Source organism: Notolepis coatsorum, assembly GCF_963971535.1.
Source record: "Notolepis coatsorum genome assembly, chromosome: 2".
Taxonomy (NCBI): Eukaryota; Metazoa; Chordata; class Actinopteri; order Aulopiformes; family Paralepididae; genus Notolepis; species Notolepis coatsorum.
In genome coordinates, this window is record NC_140166.1 from 132,145,980 (window position 1) to 132,166,929 (window position 20,950).

A 20,950-nucleotide genomic window follows, 5' to 3' on the forward strand; every position below is an offset into this window, starting at 1 on the left:
GAGCAGACAGCCAGCGAGCAGCTGCTGGTGCTCTACGGGACGCAGAGCGCGACAGACAGCAAGCGCAACTAATAGAACAGCTGATCAGACGGACAACACCCTCTCCCTCCGCCAGAGGCTCCAGGAACTCGTCTAGACACACCTCCAGGGCGGCATCCCCTAGCCGAGTAAACAACCCTGAACTTGACCAACAGACGAGGTCTATACCCCCCACAGACCACCTCCCCCCACCGGTCCAAGCGAGACCTAGCAACCGGGAAGGAGCAGCATATCCTGTGGAGAGGCTAAACCAGAGACTACAAGCACTGGATGACCTAACTGAAGACGAAGAGGAAGAGGAGGAGAACCACGCCCGACGACAGCACAGTACTCTACCGGACCAGGAGGTCCGGTACAGCCCAGGCTATACTCCTGCGGAGCTGCGCTACAGACCCCCGACTCTATACCCGGGTGAGCACGACGCACGACCCGCACCGAGGAACAGCACCTGGACAAGCGGGCCATGGTACACTGCCGGTACCAGCCCATACCAAGGAGCGGGAGGAGACTCGCCTAGGAGGCCTCTCCCCCAACGCTCGCCGATGTATCCACAGTCAGCGTCATACATTGGCACGCCTATGGTACCCGACTTCACCCAAGAGAACCGGGCCCAGTATACAGAACTCCGCATGTGTCTGGAGACCATGTTGGTGGATGTATTGGATGAACGCCATAAATACGCCATCCTACTGAAGCACTTAAAGGTACCCCGCGCACATAATATAGCGCTCGCCTACGCGACTTCCACCACCCCATACACAGCAGCGCTGGTAGCATTGGACCAGAGGTATGGGCGCATATGGGATTACGTGATCCAGGAGATCCGACACATCGACCGCTTACCCCCAGCAATAGACAATCGAGCACTGGACGACCTGTCCATCAGAGTGCAGTCCCTGGTAGGGATGTTGGGAGCGCAGAGAGAGAAGGGGAGGCATGAACTTTACGCCAACTCAAATGTGGAAAGGATCTTGGAGAAGCTGCCGCCCGCTCGACAGGAGCGTTTTAGGCGGCAGAGAGACCACCGAGACCCGAATGGCCCCGAACCGAACCTCCTCGATCTAGCAGACTTCCTGGCGAGAGAAGTCAGCAGCCTACGGCTAGATACATTCGGACGGAGCACCCCTGGCTCCAGAGAAGGAACCAGACGACTAAATGATGGAAGAAGATCGGTGACTGTGATGCACCAATCGGAGTCAGTACCGAGCAGCAGGAGCCACAGTACCCCCTCCAGAACGGAGAAGTGGAAGATAGTGTGCCCCTACTGTGAGAAAGAACACTGGCTAGCGCAATGTGACTCCTTCCCCAAGCTGAACGCGGAGGAAGCAAGTCAATGGATAAAGTCCAACAAGCGCTGTTTTCGCTGTGCGCGCTCACACATGGCAGCCGAATGCCGCTTAAAGAAAAGGTGCACCAAGTGCGATGGAGCCCATCTGGACATACTTCACGACAGTAACAGACGGCGCCCTTCACCCGCACCATCCAGCAGCAAAGCGAGCGTCATGTACATCGATCCCGCCAGCAGCAGTGGAGCCCGAGTACTCCTAAAAGTAGTGCGTGTGACACTAAGCTACCAGAATAAAGTCCTGGACACTTACGCCGTCCTCGATGACGGGTCCGAGAAGACCCTTCTGCTCGCCTCCGCTGCGGCCCAGCTAGGGCTGCGGGGAAGCGAAACCCAAATGACAATTCGGACAATAAGACGAGATTTGAAGACGATAAAGGGCGAGAATGTCTCATTCTCTATCGCAGCAAGCGGCCAGCCTGAGCGACGGTACCAGATTACAGACGCTTTCACCAGCCAAGAAATAGGACTGTCGCGGTACACATACCCCGTCGCCAAGCTGATGGAGAAATATGCACATCTGCGCAAGTTACCGATCCCGCTCATAGACAATGCTATGCCGACCCTGTTGATAGGCTCCGACCATGCAGACCTCATTGTCCCGATAGACCGGGTTCATACCGGACCCCGAGGCTGTCCTGCAGCAGTCGAGACCCGTTTGGGATGGACTCTCCAAGGCCCGCTCGCCAAATCTCTCAACCGAAGTACAGCCACTAGATGTCTCCACTCCCGAGTCACAGAGGGAGAAACCGCACTCCTGCAACACGTAGAGCGGCTATGGACCTTGGAACAAATGCCCTTTAAGAACGGAAAGAAAGACATTCGCTCTAAAGATGACATTTACGCCATTCACCTCCTCGAGACAGGGACCAAGAGAGTCCCGGTCAACGGCGTGTTGAGATACGCCACTCCTGCGGCGAGAAGGAATGCCTACTTTCCACGCCAAGACAGACGCCACAGAACGGTACCTGCTGAACACGGAGCGGCGCTTAGCCAAGAACCCCGCCCAAGAGAGTGTATACCGCGCTGAGATTGAGAAGCTCATCACAGCGGGACACGTCACAAAGATGGACATTAAAGAGGCTGACCAGACCACTGAATCGTGGTACGTGCCTCACCACAAGGTCCATCACAACGGTAAAGACCGCATAGTATTTAACTGCAGCTACCAGATCGGATCCCAAAATCTGAATAAAGAGTTACTGCCCGGTCCCACACTCGGCCCCTCCCTACTCGGCGTTCTACTCCGCTTCCGCCAGGAAAAGGTGGCCATCAGCGGGGACATTAAAGGAATGTTCCTGCAGGTGAGATTAGTAGAGGAGGACAAGCCCCTGTTACGGTTCCTATGGAGAGAGAAGCCAGGAGATGAGCACCCAGCCATCTACCAATGGGAAGTCCTCCCCTTCGGAACGACGTGCAGCCCCTGCTGTGCTACATTTGCACTACAGAAACATGTAGCAGAGGACCCAGCAGCGGAAGAAGAGGTCCGACACAGCGTAAAGAACAGCTTCTACGTAGACAACTGTCTACAAAGCCTTTCAACCCAGGAAGAAGCCGAGGCTCTCCTGATTAAACTCCGCGCCTCATTGATCAAAGGCGGCTTTGATCTCAGGCAGTGGGCCAGCAGCGATCCGCAAGTACTGCGCAGCCTCTCCTCCGAGGACAAGGCAGCCAGCAGCGAGACCTGGATGGCTACAATCCCGGGAGAAGCCCAGGAGATGACCCTGGGATTGGTGTGGCGATTCAAAACAGATTCGCTTCACTACAGACACAAGCCCCTGACTACGGAGCAGGGAAGGCCGGCGGCGGCGCCGACCACCAGACGGAGTGTGTACACAACACTCGCCCGACAATATGACCCGCTAGGATGTATTCTACCGTACACCACCAGGGCAAAAATGATTGTACGAGCATTGTGGGACAAGGACCAGGGCTGGGACGACCCCATTCCCGCACACCTTGCATCCACCTGGAGAGAGTGGGAGATGGAGCTCCACTCACTCCCAGGCGTTAATATGCGCCGAAGCTACTTCCCACCCACGGTGAGGCCAGAGACATGTAAAATGGACTTACACGTCTTCAGTGACGCCTCAGAGGTCGCATACGGATAAGTAGCCTACTTGCGGGCCCAAGAAGAGGGGGGAGAGATCTACACAGCATTTGTCCTCGCCCGCTTGAGAATAGCCCCACGCAAGCAACAATCTATCCCACGCCTAGAGCTCTGCGCAGCCCTAGCCGGAGCGCACCTAGCCACGCTCATCCAACGTGAGCTCACCATACCGGTGTCTAGAACAATCCTGTGGTCAGATTCCACGACAGTACTCGCCTGGATCAAATCGGACTCATGCAAGTACAAAGTCTTCGTGGGAGTCAGAGTCACCGAGATTCAAGACTTAACCGAAGAGTTAACCGGAGAAACAGAGTGGCGCTACGTTGATACAAAACAGAACCCAGCTGACGTCATCACCCGGGGAATGCCCCTAGATGACCTCACCCGTCGCAATGTCTACAGTGACGGCCCAGCATTCCTAAAGCTCCCGGAAGGAGAGTGGCCCACGCCTATCCCGAGGGAAGCCAGTCAGGAGGAGGCTGAGAATAAGAAGCCTGTGTTCTGTGGATTGAGCACTGTTATCTCCGCAGACCCCAACATAGATGATTGCACTACCATAGAGAGTGCACAACAAAGGACATTCCTACTGCACTACCTACAGTCTCTACAGACCCGCCAGAAGTGGGTAAAGGAGAGAGACAATTTGACAGAAGGAACGGTCGTCATGATTATTGATCAATCACTGCCCAGAGCTATGTGGCCGGCCGGCCGCGTAAGCAAAGTGATCACCGGTGCCGACGGCAAGGTCCGAGCAGCTGAAGTGCTTGTCCAGGGTCGCACTTACACCCGTCCCGTGGCGAGGCTCATAGAACTGCCCCGACTCCCAGACACAATCGATGATGACCATGACCCTATAACCCTATGACTTTGTGAAGTTGACTGACCCCTACAGCAAACCCTTATGTGTAAATAGACAACGCGATTAATCTGTCTCTGCTTAACTGATTAGGTCTGGGACCAATCGGGGTGGCTGTTGTGAAGGGCCAGATTAAACCGAATATATATATTTATTATATATATATATTTAATTGTATTTGTATATTCTCTAATATTCCTTGATATCCCTTGTATATTCCTTGTACAATATGCATTGAATATCCATTCTAGCCTACTGAACATCCCATAATAGTCTCCATTCTACTATTGGTCGAGACCTTGGTGCCAGGCTGCCATACCCCCCAGACCCAGTTCAAACGTACCGCTCAACATGTACGAACAAGTCCTAGTTCCGCGTAGGAATCTGGCTACCGCACCACTAACGGTACTATTTGTTCATAGTGCGTATATATACTGCGCTACTAAAGTAGGACTTCCTTTTTAGTCCAGTTTCTTACCCTCCAATAGAGTGACAGACGTAAAGCCTCCCCGCTACGCCACGTGTGGGAGTAAGGCCAAGTTCGGCCTACCATCGGTATTGAGACATCGTGTATATTAATATTTGAATAGTCATATTTGGCACTATATCGTCGAGTTGGACGTAGTCTATTAAGCTAATAATAGTCTATTCATATGTAGTGCTTCGTGCGGTGAGAATACTATCGTAGTCAGTACCCCATCGTTTCGGGCAGAGAACTGGCTGCTTATCCAGGGTGGCCGACCCCATGTGAGGCTGCACCCGAGGAGCCCCAGAGCCGACGAGCGAGTGGACCTGTATACCGGATTATTCTACCGACGACAGCCCGCCTTCCCAGGCACGGATTATGCTTTGTGTACAGTGATTATTCTATGGATAAAGACCAACACTGCCGTGTGTTGGAACCCCCCCCCCTGGAGAGGACGCAAGGTGAGGAGGCGCTCTGCAAGACGAGGTCGCTTCACGTCTCTCCTCCGTGGACCGGAGAGAGCCGGCCCACAGAGAGTCCAGCTGCTTTCATCTGTGGTCCAAGGATCGCTGGCGCATTGAACTGCACTACTGTGGGTTCACCCAGGATACCCTTAGCCGGACGAGGCAGCCAGACTCTACCCCCCCCCCCCCCTCCTACTCCTGTTGTCTTACAAGCGACCGGATTAACCCCCCTAGTGTATCCAGTCTTATAATCATTAAAGTATCATTGCTGTTATTCCTTAACTATTCCAGGTCGTATATTTACCACCTGCGCCATCAGAGATTGGACATTCTCTATTGATATACCGACGAATACTCTTTGCCATAAAAGTGCATACTATTTCAATTCATAAATGTAATTAAGTGATTAAGTGCTTGCTCTACACACCATTGCTGTGTAGGAATAAATACATACTTCGACTTCGTACATTTGTGTTGGATCCGTTTCATCTACGTGAGAGTGTTTATCATAATATATTTATGCCGAGTACTGGGTGGCCGAATATTAAGTACAAAGGTAGTGGTAGTAAGTATCATATCTAGTAATACAGTCAGGGAATTGTACCCCTCAGTTACAAACACTATTAGGACTATCTGACTCTTAATAATAAACACTGTTAGGACTATCTGACTCTTAATAATAAACACTATTAGGACTATCTGACTCTTAATAATAAACACTGTTAGGACTATCTGACTCTTAATAATAAACACTGTTAGGACTATCTGACTCTTAATAATAAACACTGTTAGGACTATCTGACTCTTAATAATAAACACTGTTAGGACTGTCTGACTCTTAATAATAAACACTGTTAGGACTATCTGACTCTTGATAATAAACACTGTTAGGACTGTCTGACTCTTAATAATAAACACTGTTAGGACTATCTGACTCTTAATAATAAACACTGTTAGGACTGTCTGACTCTTAATAATAAACACTGTTAGGACTGTCTGACTCTTAATAATAAACACTGTTAGGACTATCTGACTCTTAATAATAAACACTGTTAGGACTATCTGACTCTTAACACTTTGGTTGCCTAAGGTTAAATTAATGATATACCATAGATTGCCAGCGCTATTTGTCTATGGAGAAAGTCCCCTTCTTTGCAGGGCTATAACTTTTTAAATTCTATTGCTACATTGCCATTATTAGGGCCCATTCAACGTCCTATATGTATTGTTCATTGTGTAGCAACGTTAAACTTTTTCATTCACATATTCATAGTAAAGTATGGTCTAATGTATAAGTATGTTTTCATCTCTTTCTGCAGCTTTCTCCAGAACGTGATATATAGCCCCAAATGCATTATATTGATGATGAAATACAGTTTGATGGCAATCAGCGCGATATAAAAAATTCCAACTAGACGTACTTCTAGAAGTTACTACACGTCATCTGATGTTGACCGGATGGGCGAGGGGGCGTTTATAATTCCGTGGGCAGCGTTATACCAATCATCTAATGTGGGTCAAATGTTGATAATATCAGTTATTATCGAAGACGGTAACGTTACACGCTGAAACTCACCCCAGTCTCCGCGCGCCGTTGGGCGATCATCGTCGAGTAGAAATTGTATCATTATGGGATATATTATTACCCGGTCCATCTCCAGCTTGTATAATGGTATATACGTCCAAATCATGTTGTTTATCGAGTTATTGGCAATCGATCGCTATGTAGAGTGACGAGCTAGAGTCACGGGACATGTACCGAGTGGCCGGAAGCAATACGGACGTCTAGCAAAACCTCTAGTGCGCTTCCTGTTAAGCGCTTGCGCCGATCGGCCACCAGATGGCGCTCCTGAACCGCCAGAGAGCTCAGTGGGTCCTGCTGGTGGATCTCAGGCCAGCGGAGGGACATTATGAATCCGATCGCAGATTTTTGAAATATTGATATAAAGACGTCGTACAGCGTCCCCCGGCAACTTTAGCATGGCCAGCAAAGACGTCTAAAGACGGCTCCCGGCACCCAAAGTGTTAATAATAAACACTGTTAGGACTGTCTGACTCTTAATAATAAACACTGTTAGGACTGTCTGACTCTTAATAATAAACACTGTTAGGACTGTCTGACTCTTAACTCATTCTCTGCCACGCTGGGAACAGGATATGGCTATGTGCTGCCACGCATTAAACCAATGGGGTCGGTCACCTTGTTTGCAGGGATATAACTACATTCTATATGATAGCTATGGATGCAATACTATGGCCCATTTGACCGAGTATCTATCGTTCAAGATGTGAAAAAGAAAGAATTTTTCCATCCATACATTCCCGTTTTATACCGTGGTGAATATAAGTATGGTTTTAGAGCGGTTTAGGGTAATTACTGGGAGGCTAGTAATAGTATGATAAGTGTATTATATTAAATCCATTGGCATTTACACTTAAAAATGTAAATGCATATGATCGGTATTATGTTCCATCATTAATGCATGAAAGGGGGGGGGGGGTCGTTTCTGATTAATTGATTGTCAATAACGGCATTCGTTAGTACAACAACATGTGCTGATCAGGGCGATGCCTATGAAAACAAGGCACAATCAAGCTGAAATTGACGTTAAATTGCTCTTACTTGTGGCCGGTGGGATTCCAAAAATGAATATTCTAATCTATCAAATAACGTATATATACGTGGTTGCCGTTCAACAATTGGCGGACAAACACGTATATAATCGTTGTTGGCAGATAATCAGTTAACGCAGAAACTTCAGTAGCCTTTTGAGTTTAAATAAATGTTTGAAATTAAATTAAATTAAATGTTAATTTGGTTGATTTTGTCTCATAATCTGAGAGACCATTGTTTGGTAAAATTCTCAAATAGGCATTTTGAATACATTTCTGTGCCAACCCTTTGTCATTGTTATTATTATTATTATTATTATTATTATTATTATTATTATTATTATTATTATTATTATTATTATTATTATTATTATTATTATTATTATTATTATTATTATTATTATTATTATTATTATTTATTATGTATTATGTATTATTATTATTATTATTATTATTATTATTATTATTATTATTATTATTATTTATTATTATTATTATTATTATTATTATTTTCAATTTGACTTAGTTATTCGTAATCACATTATGTTTGTGAACCTTCTATTCTCCAATGAATTCCAATGGAAGGTTCGGTATCGATACGTCCACTAGGGGTGTAACGATGCATCGATTAATCAAAATGCATCGATTCTAATGTGTTCGATTCGATGCATCGATTTGAATATGTTAGAATAGATTATAATCGAAATTAATCGAAATAATAATTATTATTATAATTTTTTTTAATGTTTTTTTGTGTGTATTGTTTTTATTTACCTATAGTCCATTCATGCTGAGTGAATCAGTTTCCCCAGCCATATTTGTGTATTAATTTTTTTTGGGGAATTAACTGATAGAAAATGTATCGAAAATGTATCGAATCGAATCGTGGTCAAATGAAGAGATTTCATGATGCCTGAAGAATCGTAATCGAATCGAATCGTTGTGAGGTCACATGGTTACACCCCTGACGTCCTCCGCGTCCGTCTGTCCTGTCTGTCCTCCGCTCGCTGCAGATGCTGGTGGACCACGCCGGAGAAGTGGGGACGTGGTGACGAGGAAGAGCGTGGGGGGACGTGGCCCTGTCCCAGATCGTCCGTTCTGCTGATCCTGGACGAGGTGCACCTGCTGCACGAGGACCGAGTGTCCCGTCCTGGGAGAGCCTGGTGGCCCGGACCATCAGGACAGGTCAGTACCACCAGTATATATACCAACGTCAGGGCCCTCAGATCGGCTGACAAGGGGTCTCTTAACTAACCGTAGAGGTCCAATTTCAAGTCTAGGGGGGGGGGGGGGGGGGGGGGGGTGGGGGGGGGGGGTGGGGGGGGGCGGGGGGGGGGTGGGGGGGGGGGGGGGGGGGGGGGGGGGCTTTTGCCGTCACAGCCCCTGACCTCTGGAACAGCATACCCATGTCCATCAAATCTGCTTTTAAATCGAAACTCAAAACTAGGGATGTCCAATTTTATCGGCCTACCGATATTGGCATTCAAATGTGATATCGGAAATGATCGGTATCGGTTTAAAAAAAAAAGTTAATTTTTTTGTTTACATTTATTTAACTTGTATTTACCCAGGCAAGTAAGTAAGAACAAATTCTGAATTTATTTATTGTCAAAAGTATGCATAATGGGGGGGGGGGGGGGGGACCCTGCATATATTGGTATCGGTTGATATCGGTATCGGAAATTAAGAGTTGGACAATATCGGTATATCGGTATCGGTAAAAAAGCCAATATCGAACATCCCTACTCAAAACCCTGGCCTTCCCTGACTCACTCTGACTCTCGCCCTGCTTGTTGACGTGTTGTTTTGTTTCTTGGTTGTTTATATTTTCTGTTTATTCTATACTTTAGCACTTTTCTTTTTTTTTAGCTATGAGACTTACTGTGAAGCACTTTGGTTGACAAGTGTCCTGTCTAAATGTGCTATAAATACATTTGATTGATTGATTGTCCGACTGTGTACCTGTAGCTTCCCTGATCCCAGATCAGATCAGATTCATTATCTCATTCAGTCATTATACAGCACAAGTACAGAAGTTTGGTATCCAACCAGAGTGCAAATGTAACGGTAAAGTACAATACAATGTACAGGAGATTTAACTGGGTATAAATCCCGGGCGTCGCGGGGATTGATGTTATGGATGTGTGTGTCGTAGGTATGTCACTACGAGTTATCCTTCGCAGTGTGCTTGGTCCATTATTGTGTTGTACCTTGCGCTGTGCTAAGGGGCCTGGTCCTTCTCCATTCGTTTTTGCCCCTCCCTTCCGCTGCTGGGCAGGGCTGGGAGGGGGCTGTCGAGGAGGTTTCTATTGAACCCATCTTGCATCCCTGTGTACGTCCCGGTCAGCCGGGCCCAGGTCCGGACTCATTCTCATCGACCTGTTGGCCTGGGTTAACCCCTTCTTGAAAACTGAAACACTTGTACTGCCTGTATAGTTGGTGTATACGCGCAGTTGTGTTTCGGAGTTTTTTTCTTGGGGTGTTAAGGGAACAACCGCCTCCTGTTAAACTAAACATAGGGGGGTGGTTGCTTCCCCTGTGTGTTGGTAGCAGAGTCGACTCTCGGGTTTAGGCCGGGCTTGACCCCGTCTGCCTGCGAGTGTGCCCCTGCACTTTTCATGATGTCTGCCAATCATGTCAGCCTTCTCTTGGACCTGGACCTCTCTAAGGGGTTGGGTTTGTGGAGGTTGCGACATGGTGCACATCATACCGAACGCCCCTTCCGCCGGGGTGCTGTTTTCACAGTAGACCCCTTAGGCGCCTGTCTAGTCCGCAGTGCTCCGGGCACAGGTCGAGTTATGCTCTTTGGCCTGTTGCCGGGATTGAGGGATCAATCTCTTGGAGCTTGTCTCCTCGGTGCGCCGACTGGCCCCACATTATTGTGGGGGTGTAGCCTCTGTGGAGTGCTTCAGGGTGGCGTGCTATAGGGGGAAGGGCCTGCTCTTGGATTGGGCCCTGTCCGATACGCTGGCGATGTGGGGGGTGGTGTCACCAGTGACCGTCTGGTGGGGTCTCGATGCTACAGCATGCTCACCGGGCCGTTCTGTGTGAAGGTAAGTCCCACGATCTGCTCACCCTGTGCGTTGAGGTGCTAAACCCTCTTCGCACAGTCAGTTCCGATTCCCTCCCGTCCCCCTCTAGGGGGGTCCGGGAGCTCGGGTCCTCCCCGGTTCTGATGGTTGTGGGGGGCCTCTGTCGAGCTTCCGCTCTGCTCAGCTCCTGTGTTCCACTAGAGTGCAGACCGTAAGCTATACGATATTATAACATACGGTTATCCTATAACCATAGTTATATGAGTATAGCGAGCGCTCTGCGCTGGACTCACTGAGGACCCCGTGGGCTTCGCCTTCGGTGGTGAAAGACTTGGGAAGGAGTTGTCAGTGTGGCCATGACCCAGCTTATGTAGAGGAGCTGATGTGGGTGTGGCCAGGCGGATGGGTGTGCACATGTGGAGAAAAATTATTCAGTGTTAGATTGGATAAAGGGATAGTTCCACTAGAGTGCAGAGCGCTCGCTATACTCATATAACTATGGTTATAGGATAACCGTATGTTTCCGGGCCTTTGCAGTGATGGTGTCGACCCTGTGGAATAAGCTCCCCCTCGAGATCAAGTCTGCCAACACCGTACAGACATTCAAGGCCTTGCTTAAAACCCACATTTTCGCTCTGGATGATCACTGAGTTACTTTGCTGTTGTGTTGTGTGTCTGAGGTGTTCTTATGTTCTACGTCTGTCCGTCTGCCTGGTTCCCTGTTTCTTTGTTCTGTCCATTTATTCGTATTTTCTTTCCCCGGGCTGCACCCCGGACCGATGTAAAAATTGGCTGGGGGGCGCATTATAAATGCTAATATCATATCATGGTAAACAGAATCACAACTTATGGAGGATAAAGTCGAGTGTAGGCAGCGCTGCTCTGTGCAGCTTAATGGTTTTGTGCTTCATCCAGGCAGTTAGTCCCCATGCAAATCTTTCCTACCGCTCACTACTCCAAGAAGCTGATTAACACCATCTGCTTGCAGATTACTTTTCTGTTTTTGTTCTTTGCTACTTAGTTTCTTAGTTCGTTTCTTTATCCACTCTAAACTTAAATAGCCTGGACCATCACCTATGTTGCGTCCCGCTTTCTCTCCACCCCTCCTATACTGGTATGCACTGTATAGCTGTGTTTGGCTTGGTGGCTGAAAGTACCAACAAGTCAGTAGTGTGTTGCATTTTATGTTTACATTTAGTAATTTAGCTGACGCTTTTATCCAAAGCGACTTACAACATGTGAACAACGTCCCGGTTCCCGGTTTGATTCCCACTCCTCCCGGGCAGCGTGTCAAAGTGTCCTTGAGCAAGACATTTACCCCCCTAACTGCTCCCAGTGACCAGGTTGGCACCTTGCATGGTCGCCTCCACCGTCTGTGTGTGAAAGTGTGAGTGAACGGGTAAAATGTGAGATAATAAAAATATAAAAACTGCTATATATAAATGCACCATTTACCAATAGTGTTGAACTTGAGTGTTACACTCATGAGTGCATAGTAGTATAGACATACGAGCATAGTAGGTAGTAGTATAAGGATAGTAACATTGTGGTAAGGTACATACCAGTAAAAGACAGCATGTGTGTTCTCAAAATGTCTGGCTGCAAAGTGCAGAAATAGTGCAAAGGAAGTATTACCAATATTATTGCAATATCCTTTCTTCTTCATCAATATTTGTAGCCTCAACTAATATCCACATCAGAACTTATCATTACCCACCACGAATCATGACTGAACATAATCCTTAAGCCATTGTGTTTGGAAAATGTATAATGTATAGGTCTACTCCAGAACCACTGTGGGTCCTACTCGGTACAAAATCTGAAATAAAATTAAATCAATGACCAGCAATTAGTGAGTGTTTGGACCATCTGTCACACAGGATACATATCCTCTGCACAGCAGGCCTGCATGATTATGACAAAAATAACAATTGCAATTGTTTTGCTTGATATGGTGATCATGATTATTAACCACAATTAATGGAGTTACAGACCTGCCAACATTAAGCCATGCATGTGTGGCCTAGTCATTAAGTGTAGTGGGCTGCTAGGGTGACCACTGTGGTTTGTATTGTTGAGCTGGCCTTGTTTCCCGTCGCATAATGTTCATTTCTGACACCCCAACTGTGATTCCTTTCATTTGTGGTTTAAAAAACCAAGGCAAATGTATTTATACCTTTATTTAAACTCGGGACCTTAATTTTCAATGGTGTACAGAGCATAACATGTAACAGGACACACACAATCAATTAAAACAATAGATCAATCATCAATACATAGTCCAAAAAAAAAAAAAGAATAATACAGTTCATAAGCAAGAGCAATTAGCAGAAACAACTACATGTTGATGGTGGACGGTTATTGATTAAATGGCCGTCCTATAAAGCAAACTGAGAGCAAAATGAGACATCTTGTTTTCAGGCTGTAATGTAATTGTCATCCCCCTCTAGTAGACTGGGGGGGGGGGGGGGGTCTAGTCTTGGTGGTGATTCTACTACTTCTTACAGCTTGTACTTAGCACAGATAATGATGGAGTTAGACCGTTATTTACACGTGAATGTTTACTGCATATATTATTTTTAGACCATACTGCACCTTGCATGTTTAATGTGCGATGCAGCTCACGGCAACAACGGAGTTCATTAATTATCAACGAGAATTACCTGAAATGCCAGAGATTAACAGGATAAGTGACAAGAAGTGACCATTACAGGTTAAACCAGAGTGTTGGCAGGTATGGAATTATGTTTGATAGCCTACCTCTGTGGTACTGGAGGGGTTGGTGTTGGCCATGCTTTTAACACCGTCAATTAATAATATTCCAAATTATTGGCAAATGTTTTTAATTTTAAGGAGAGAGCTCTTATCATTTCTTCTCTAACTTTGTTCGAGGCTACCGACGTAGACAAGAAGGCGGTGCTCACAGCGCGCACAGGAACCCCCCGGTGATTGGTCAGACGATGTAGCCGATGTAATGGGGAAACGCTTGATTTGATATACAGAAGAGCAGGCAGTCAAAATGGAACACAATTAACTTGACGTCGTGTTAAATTGTGATCACGATTAATATACAATAATTTGTGCAGCCCTAGTGCACAGTGATTTGGGAGCATTAGTACCTAGTATACATATGTGCACAGTATCCCCTGGGTGTGTCCAGGAGTGTGAGTCAGTGAGCTGGATCTCCCCGGTGTGTGTGCAGCGGAGGCCCGCAGGCTCGTGCCGGTGTATCTGCGCTCTCTTGTCTGCCAGGCTGATTCCTCATGACGATGACTGACGGGTCCCCGCGCAGGAATCAGCCGCGACGTCTGGGATATTAGAGTGATTATGCAAATCCAGACAGGCGGGGAGATGGGAGCCGACGCCGCCGCGGAGTGTCCCGCTTGTCCGTGTTCCGTCCAGACGAGCAGGTGTCGGGTGTCACTTCCAGCCACGGAGACTGGTGACCGGTGGGGGTGATGATCACCAGAGGCCTCACGATACGATACCATCACGATACTTGGGTCACGATACGATAGTATTGCGATACTGAATATATTGCGATGTGCTGAGTATTGCGATTTATTACATTTTTTCAACTGCAAATTAAAACTATGTTTTATCTAATAAAATAAATGTCAGTCTGTTCATCTCACTTCAATGAATTTTATTGCAGAACATGGTGTTTTCTCAAGCAGACAGATGTCAACACTGTAATCTGTGTTGCATGTACCTGACAAACTGAACTGTTTGTATTATAGTCATATTCCAACTCAACTGAATGCACATGTGTGCGTGTGTGTGTGGACTACTGTACTATTACAGGTATTGAAATGAACAATGCAACTTCCTTATACAAAAAAAAAATATAAACAAAAAAAAAATATATATATATATATATTTTTTATAAATAATTAAATATTGATACTTGGCGTCCCTGTATCGATACAGTATCGCCAAGCAAAAGTATCGCGATACTACTACGTATCGATTCCCCCCCCCCCCCCACCCCTAGAGACTGGTGAACGGGGAGGACAGAGCTGTCCGTGTTCCGTCCAGACGAGCAGGTGTCGGGTCTGTGTCACTCCCAGCACGGAGCCTGGTGAACGGGGAGGACAGAGCTGTCCGTGTTCCGTCCAGACGAGCAGGTGTCGGGTCTGTGTCACTCCCAGCGCGGAGAGACTGGTGAACGGGGAGGACAGAGCTGTCCGTGTTCCGTCCAGACGAGCAGGTGTCATGTCTGTGTCACTCCCAGCGCGGAGAGACTGGTGAACGGGGAGGACAGAGCTGTCCGTGTTCCGTCCAGACGAGCAGGTGTCATGTCTGTGTCACTCCCAGCGCGGAGAGACTGGTGAACGGGGAGGACAGAGCTGTCCGTGTTCCGTCCAGACGAGCAGGTGTCAGGTCTGTGTCACTCCCAGCGCGGAGAGACTGGTGAACGGGGAGGACAGAGCTGTGCGTGTTCCGTCCAGACGAGCGGGTGTCAGGTCTCTGTGTCACTCCCAGCGCGGAGAGACTGGTGAACGGGTAGGACAGAGCTGTCCGTGTTCCGTCCAGACCAGCAGGTGTCTGGTCTGTGTCACTCCCAGCGCGGAGAGACTGGTGAACGGGGAGGACAGAGCTGTGTGGGTGAAATTCCCTCCTGTCCGTCACAAAGAGGGTTTGCCGTGTTTTTATCATGCACACACACCAACGCTGACTGAGTCGTGGCTGCCAGGGAATTACATTTTTTAGATTAGATTGGATTGGATTGGATTGTATTATATTAAAGTAAATATTGAAGCTTCTGTCTGTCTGTCTGTCTGTCTGTCTGTCTGTCTGTCTGTCTGTCTGTCTGTCTGTCTGTCTGTCTGTCTGTCTGTCTGTCTGTCTGTCTGTCTGTCTGTCTGTCTGTCTGTCTGTCTGTCTGTCTGTCTGTCTGTCTGTCTGTCTGTCTGTCTGTCTGTCTGTCTGTCTGTCTGTCTGTCTGTCTGTCTGTCTGTCTGTCTGTCTGTCTGTCTGTCTGTCTGTCTGTCTGTCTGTCTGTCTGTCTGTCTGTCTGTCTGTCTGTCTGTCTGTCTGTCTGTCTGTCTGTCTGTCTGTCTGTCTGTCTGTCTGTCTGTCTGTCTGTCTGTCTGTCTGTCTGTCTGTCTGTCTGTCTGTCTGTCTGTCTGTCTGTCTGTCTGTCTGTCTGTCTGTCTGTCTGTCTGTCTGTCTGTCTGTCTGTCTGTCTGTCTGTCTGTCTGTCTGTCTGTCTGTCTGTCTGTCTGTCTGTCTGTCTGTCTGTCTGTCTGTCTGTCTGTCTGTCTGTCTGTCTGTCTGCCTCTGCCTGTCTGTCTGACTGTCTGCTTGCCTCTCTGTCTGGCTGCCTGTATATCTCTCTGTCTGTATGTCTGTCTGCCTCTGCCTGCCTGCCTGTCTGACTGTCTGCTTGCCTCTCTGTCTGGCTGCCTGTATATCTCTCTGTCTGTATGTCTGTCTCTCTGTATGGCTGCCTGCCTGTCTGACTGTCTGCCTTCCTGTCTGCCTCTCTGTCTGCCTGTCTGCCTTCCTGTCTGTCTGCCTGCCTGTCTGCCTCTCTGTTTGACTGTATGCCTCTCTGTCTGACTGTCTGCATCTCTGTCTGACTGTCTGCCTACCTGTATGTCTGCATATCTGTCTGCATGTCTGCCTTCCTGTCTGACTGTCTGCCTCTCTGTCTGACTGTCTGCATTCATGTCTGTCTGCATATATGTCTGACTATCTGCCTCTCTGTCTGACTGTATGCCTTCCTGTATGCATGCATGCCTGTCTGACTGCCTGCCTGTCTGACTGCCTGCCTGTCTGACTGCCTGACTACCTGCCTGTCTGACTGCCTGACTGACTGACTGTATGTCTGACTGTCTGACTGTCTGACTGTCTGCCTGCTTCTCTCTCTGCATGTATGTCTGTCTTTCTGCCTGTATGTCTGCCTTTCTGCCTGTATGTCTGCCTTCTTCCCTATCTGCTCTCTGTTAATTAGAGAAATAAATGGCATTTATGAGGCCCTGCCTACACTGGATTGGTTTTACTAACTTCAATGAAAGTGTGAACTGTGCAGCTGTATTATACAGAAACATTTAAATATCTGATCAAGACTTTGTATCGCCAGATACACAGGGGGCAAAAACAAACCTGATCAGGATATCCTTAGATGTGAACATAAATGTTCCATCTGGTCCGTGTTTTAACTGATCGGTATAGGCTATATTAAGCCCAATCAAATTTCCATCCTTTTTTTGTAAAAAAGAAAATAATGTAAACCATTAAGCGACAGCTGTGATGCAGGCTGGTCATCTGTATGTGTCCTCCGTTTAGTCAGTGGGAGGGGAGGGTATGCTATGTACACACACACACACACACACACACACACACACACACACGCACGCACATACACACACTCTCACACACTATCACATGCACACGCACACACTCACAAACACACTCTCACATACATACACACACTCACATACACACACTCTCACACACACTCACACATTCTCACACACACACTCTCACACACACACACACACACCCACTTTCTCCCACCCACACACACACACACACACACACACACACACACACACACACACACACACACACACACACACACACACACACACACACACTCTCTCTCTCTCTCTCTCTCTCACACAGACTCACACACACACACTCACACACACACACACACACACACACACACACTCTGACACACTCTCTCACCCACTCTCTCACACACACACACACACACACACACACACACACACACACACACACACACACACACACACACACGCACATACACACACTCTCACACACTATCACATGCACACACACACTCACAAACACACACTCTCTCACATACATACACACACTCACATACACACACTCTCACACACACTCACACATTCTCACACACACACTCACACACACACACACACACACCCACTCTCTCCCACACACACACACACACACACACACAGTCACACACACAGACACACACACAGACACACACACACACACACTCTCTCTCTCTCACACAGACTCACACACACACACTCACACACACGCACACACACACTCTGACACACTCTCACCCACTCTCACCCACTCTCACCCACTCACACACACACACACACACACACACACACTCTCTCTCTATCTCTCTCTCTCTCTCTCACACACACACACTCTCTCACGCACACACTCACACAGAGTTAGAGTTTAATGGACTGCATTTATATACTGTAACTCTTTTAGCCAAAGCGCTTTACAACTTATGCCTCACATTCACCCATTCACTCACACATTTGCATGGTGCCGACCTGCTCATCGTGGAGAAGTTAGGGGTTAAGTGTCTTGCTCAAGGACACTTCGACACGCTGCCCAGGAGAAGCGGGAATCAGTGCAGTGAGAATCTAGGAAAGCAGTAGAACCCATTACTATTTAGATTCATCCTCAGTCAGGACTGTTTTAGTTTTTTGCCTCTCTACCTGTTTCTGCCATCCCCCAATTTAGTTGTTATGCCAATTCCCTCCTGGTTGTTGCACTGCCCCACTGATCTGAGGAGGGTGTCTGACCACCACATGTCTCCTCTGTTGGTCTGGGGATGGTGTAGACTACCACATGTACTGTATCCTCTGTCGGTCTGGGGAGGGTGTAGACTACCACATGCCTCCTCTGTCGGTCTGGGGAGGGTATAGACTACCACATGTCTCCTCTGTCAGTCTGGGGAGGGTGTCGACTACCACATGTCTCCTCTGTCAGTCTGGGGAGGGTGTAGACTACCACATGTATCCTATGTTGGTCTCGGGATGGTATGGTAGTGAAAGGTTAACCTTCTGTAGTGTGGTAGTGAAAGGTTAACCTTCTGTAGTGTGGTAGTGAAAGGGTTAACCTTATGTAGTGTGGTAGTGAAATGTTAACCTTCTGTACTGTGGTAGTGAAAGGTTAACCTTCTGTAGTGTGGTAGTGAAAGGTTAACCTTCTGTAGTGTGGTAGTGAAAGGTTAACCTTCTGTAGTGTGGTAGTGAAAGGTTAACCTTCTGTAGTGTGGTAGTGAATGGTTAGTGTGGTAGTGAAATGGTTCAAATGGAGCCCACTACAGCCTTCAGCAAAGTCGACCCATTTCCAGAGAGTTGTGTGATTGATGCATTTAAAGTATGAAGACATTCTGAATAATATGGGATATTTTCCTTTGGCTATTGGCTATAAACCGCCCCAGGATTCACTTTGAAGTGGACCGAGACCACCTCATTGGGGCAGACGAGGGCGCGGTGGTTGGGTGTGGATCAGAGTTTAATATTTGGGAACCCCCCCCCCCCCCCCAAGTTATTCTTCAAATAAACTGCCCAAGGCAAACAAACACTCCAGAGTTTGATTAAACCACACTAAACAAGGCCGGTTTGAGACCACCCATGGACTACTGAGAAGCCTCGATTGATATCTAAGCAAAACGTGGCTTAAACCCTTGTCCATGCTAAGGATGATTTTTCATGCAAAAAGATCACAGGGTGATTTAAAAGTAAGAGTAAGCTGGTGTTTATGTGACTTGCACAGTGGTGGCAACTCTTCCATCTGGCTGCAACCCTGGAATATTTGCATATAAATTCGCCCCGAAGTGAAAAACTACTGACCCAATCGATGTACAAATTCTCCAGCTCATGAACTATGACCCACCGCCTTCGAAAAACAATCCGACTTCCCACCTCCGATCGTGCAAACCGCTCTCCGGAGGGCCGACACCTCCGCTACTCTCCGTTTTGCCATTATATTTAGTCGATATTATTCAAATTGAGTCCTCCTTCCGTCAAAGTTCCGCCCGACCGGCCCATTTAATTTGTAAACACGGCGAATCACAGAAAGGAAACGCGTAGTAATGCCATTTCACGGTGACTTGCATTTATTTTTTACACTCCATATTCGACTCTCATTGGCATTCAGCTGCGTTCCTATTCTCCAAACGGCTCTATTAAGCATCTTAAGGATTTCCCTCGCCATATGGAAAACCTGCACATTATCAAGGATGAACACAGACAACACTGCGGAGCTGGCTTTCTTAATACAGAGATAACACGCCTGTATTTCCTAGCATCATTCGTGTGCGTCTGTGTCCGCGTGTGCATGTGTTTGTGTGTATGCATGCATCTATATCTACGAGTGTGTCCACGTTTGTGTAGCGGAGTGGAAACCCAACACACGGGCATTCTCTCATCTTCAAGAAACATTAAATTATTGATTCGGCGCACGGTAAGCAATATTGTTACCTCTGGAAATAAAAAGATGATATTCCTCATCAATAAAATATGGAGGTACTACAGAAAGCAAGGATATAGGTCCTTCAGCTCCAGGAAGAGAGGAAAACAAAGTCCAACGCCACGTGGTCTGAGGTTCCTCTGTCGACCCTTGGTAGGTGTCGGTCGTCTCCACCAGGCCAGTCCTGGGGGGAGGAGGGGGATTATGCATTTGATTACGTGTCTGTGTTTTCTATCCGGAGCTAATCTAGCCGACTGCAAGGCCGCGGTGGATGAAACTCGACACACACATGCTGACGGCAGGCAGTGGGGACGTGTGTCCTGGAATATGTTTTTCGAATCGGTCAACGACAAGTATTTAATTTGAATACATTTCCATTGAAATAGGTATTGGGTATAAAGTTACACCTTTTGAACACAAGACGTATACGGTACAGGTTCGCTGCTCAGGGCCTCAGGGAATCAGCTATCTTTCTATCAACCGTCCTATGCTTCCTATCATCCTCCCTATGCTTCCTAACACCCTTCCTATGCTTCCTAACATCCTTCCTCTGCTTCCTAACATCCTCCCTATGCTTCCTAACATCCTCCCTATGCTTCCTATCATCCTCCTCTGCTTCCTAGCACCCTTCCTATGCTTCCTATCATCCTTCCTATGCTTCCTAACATCCTCCCTATGCTTCATATCACCCTTCCTATGCTTCATATCATCCTCCCTATGCTTCATATCACCCTTCCTATGCTTCCTAACATCCTCCCTATGCTTCATATCACCCTTCCTATGCTTCATATCAT

The 20,950-nt window shown here is 47.4% G+C and overlaps 1 protein-coding gene across 1 annotated transcript in view; it reads left to right on the plus strand.

The window, feature by feature from the left end:
- Window positions 1-20,950, plus strand: part of LOC311223526 (activating signal cointegrator 1 complex subunit 3-like) — a gene marked incomplete at its 5' end in the record, with an annotated part of 261,463 nt that overhangs the window by 24,488 nt on the left and 216,025 nt on the right. Inside the window, 6 exon segments of the mRNA XM_084308307.1 lie at window positions 8,907-8,934; window positions 8,936-8,959; window positions 8,961-8,990; window positions 8,992-9,033; window positions 9,036-9,074; window positions 9,076-9,078. Of these exon segments, the coding sequence (XP_084164433.1) occupies window positions 8,907-8,934; window positions 8,936-8,959; window positions 8,961-8,990; window positions 8,992-9,033; window positions 9,036-9,074; window positions 9,076-9,078 (166 nt within the window).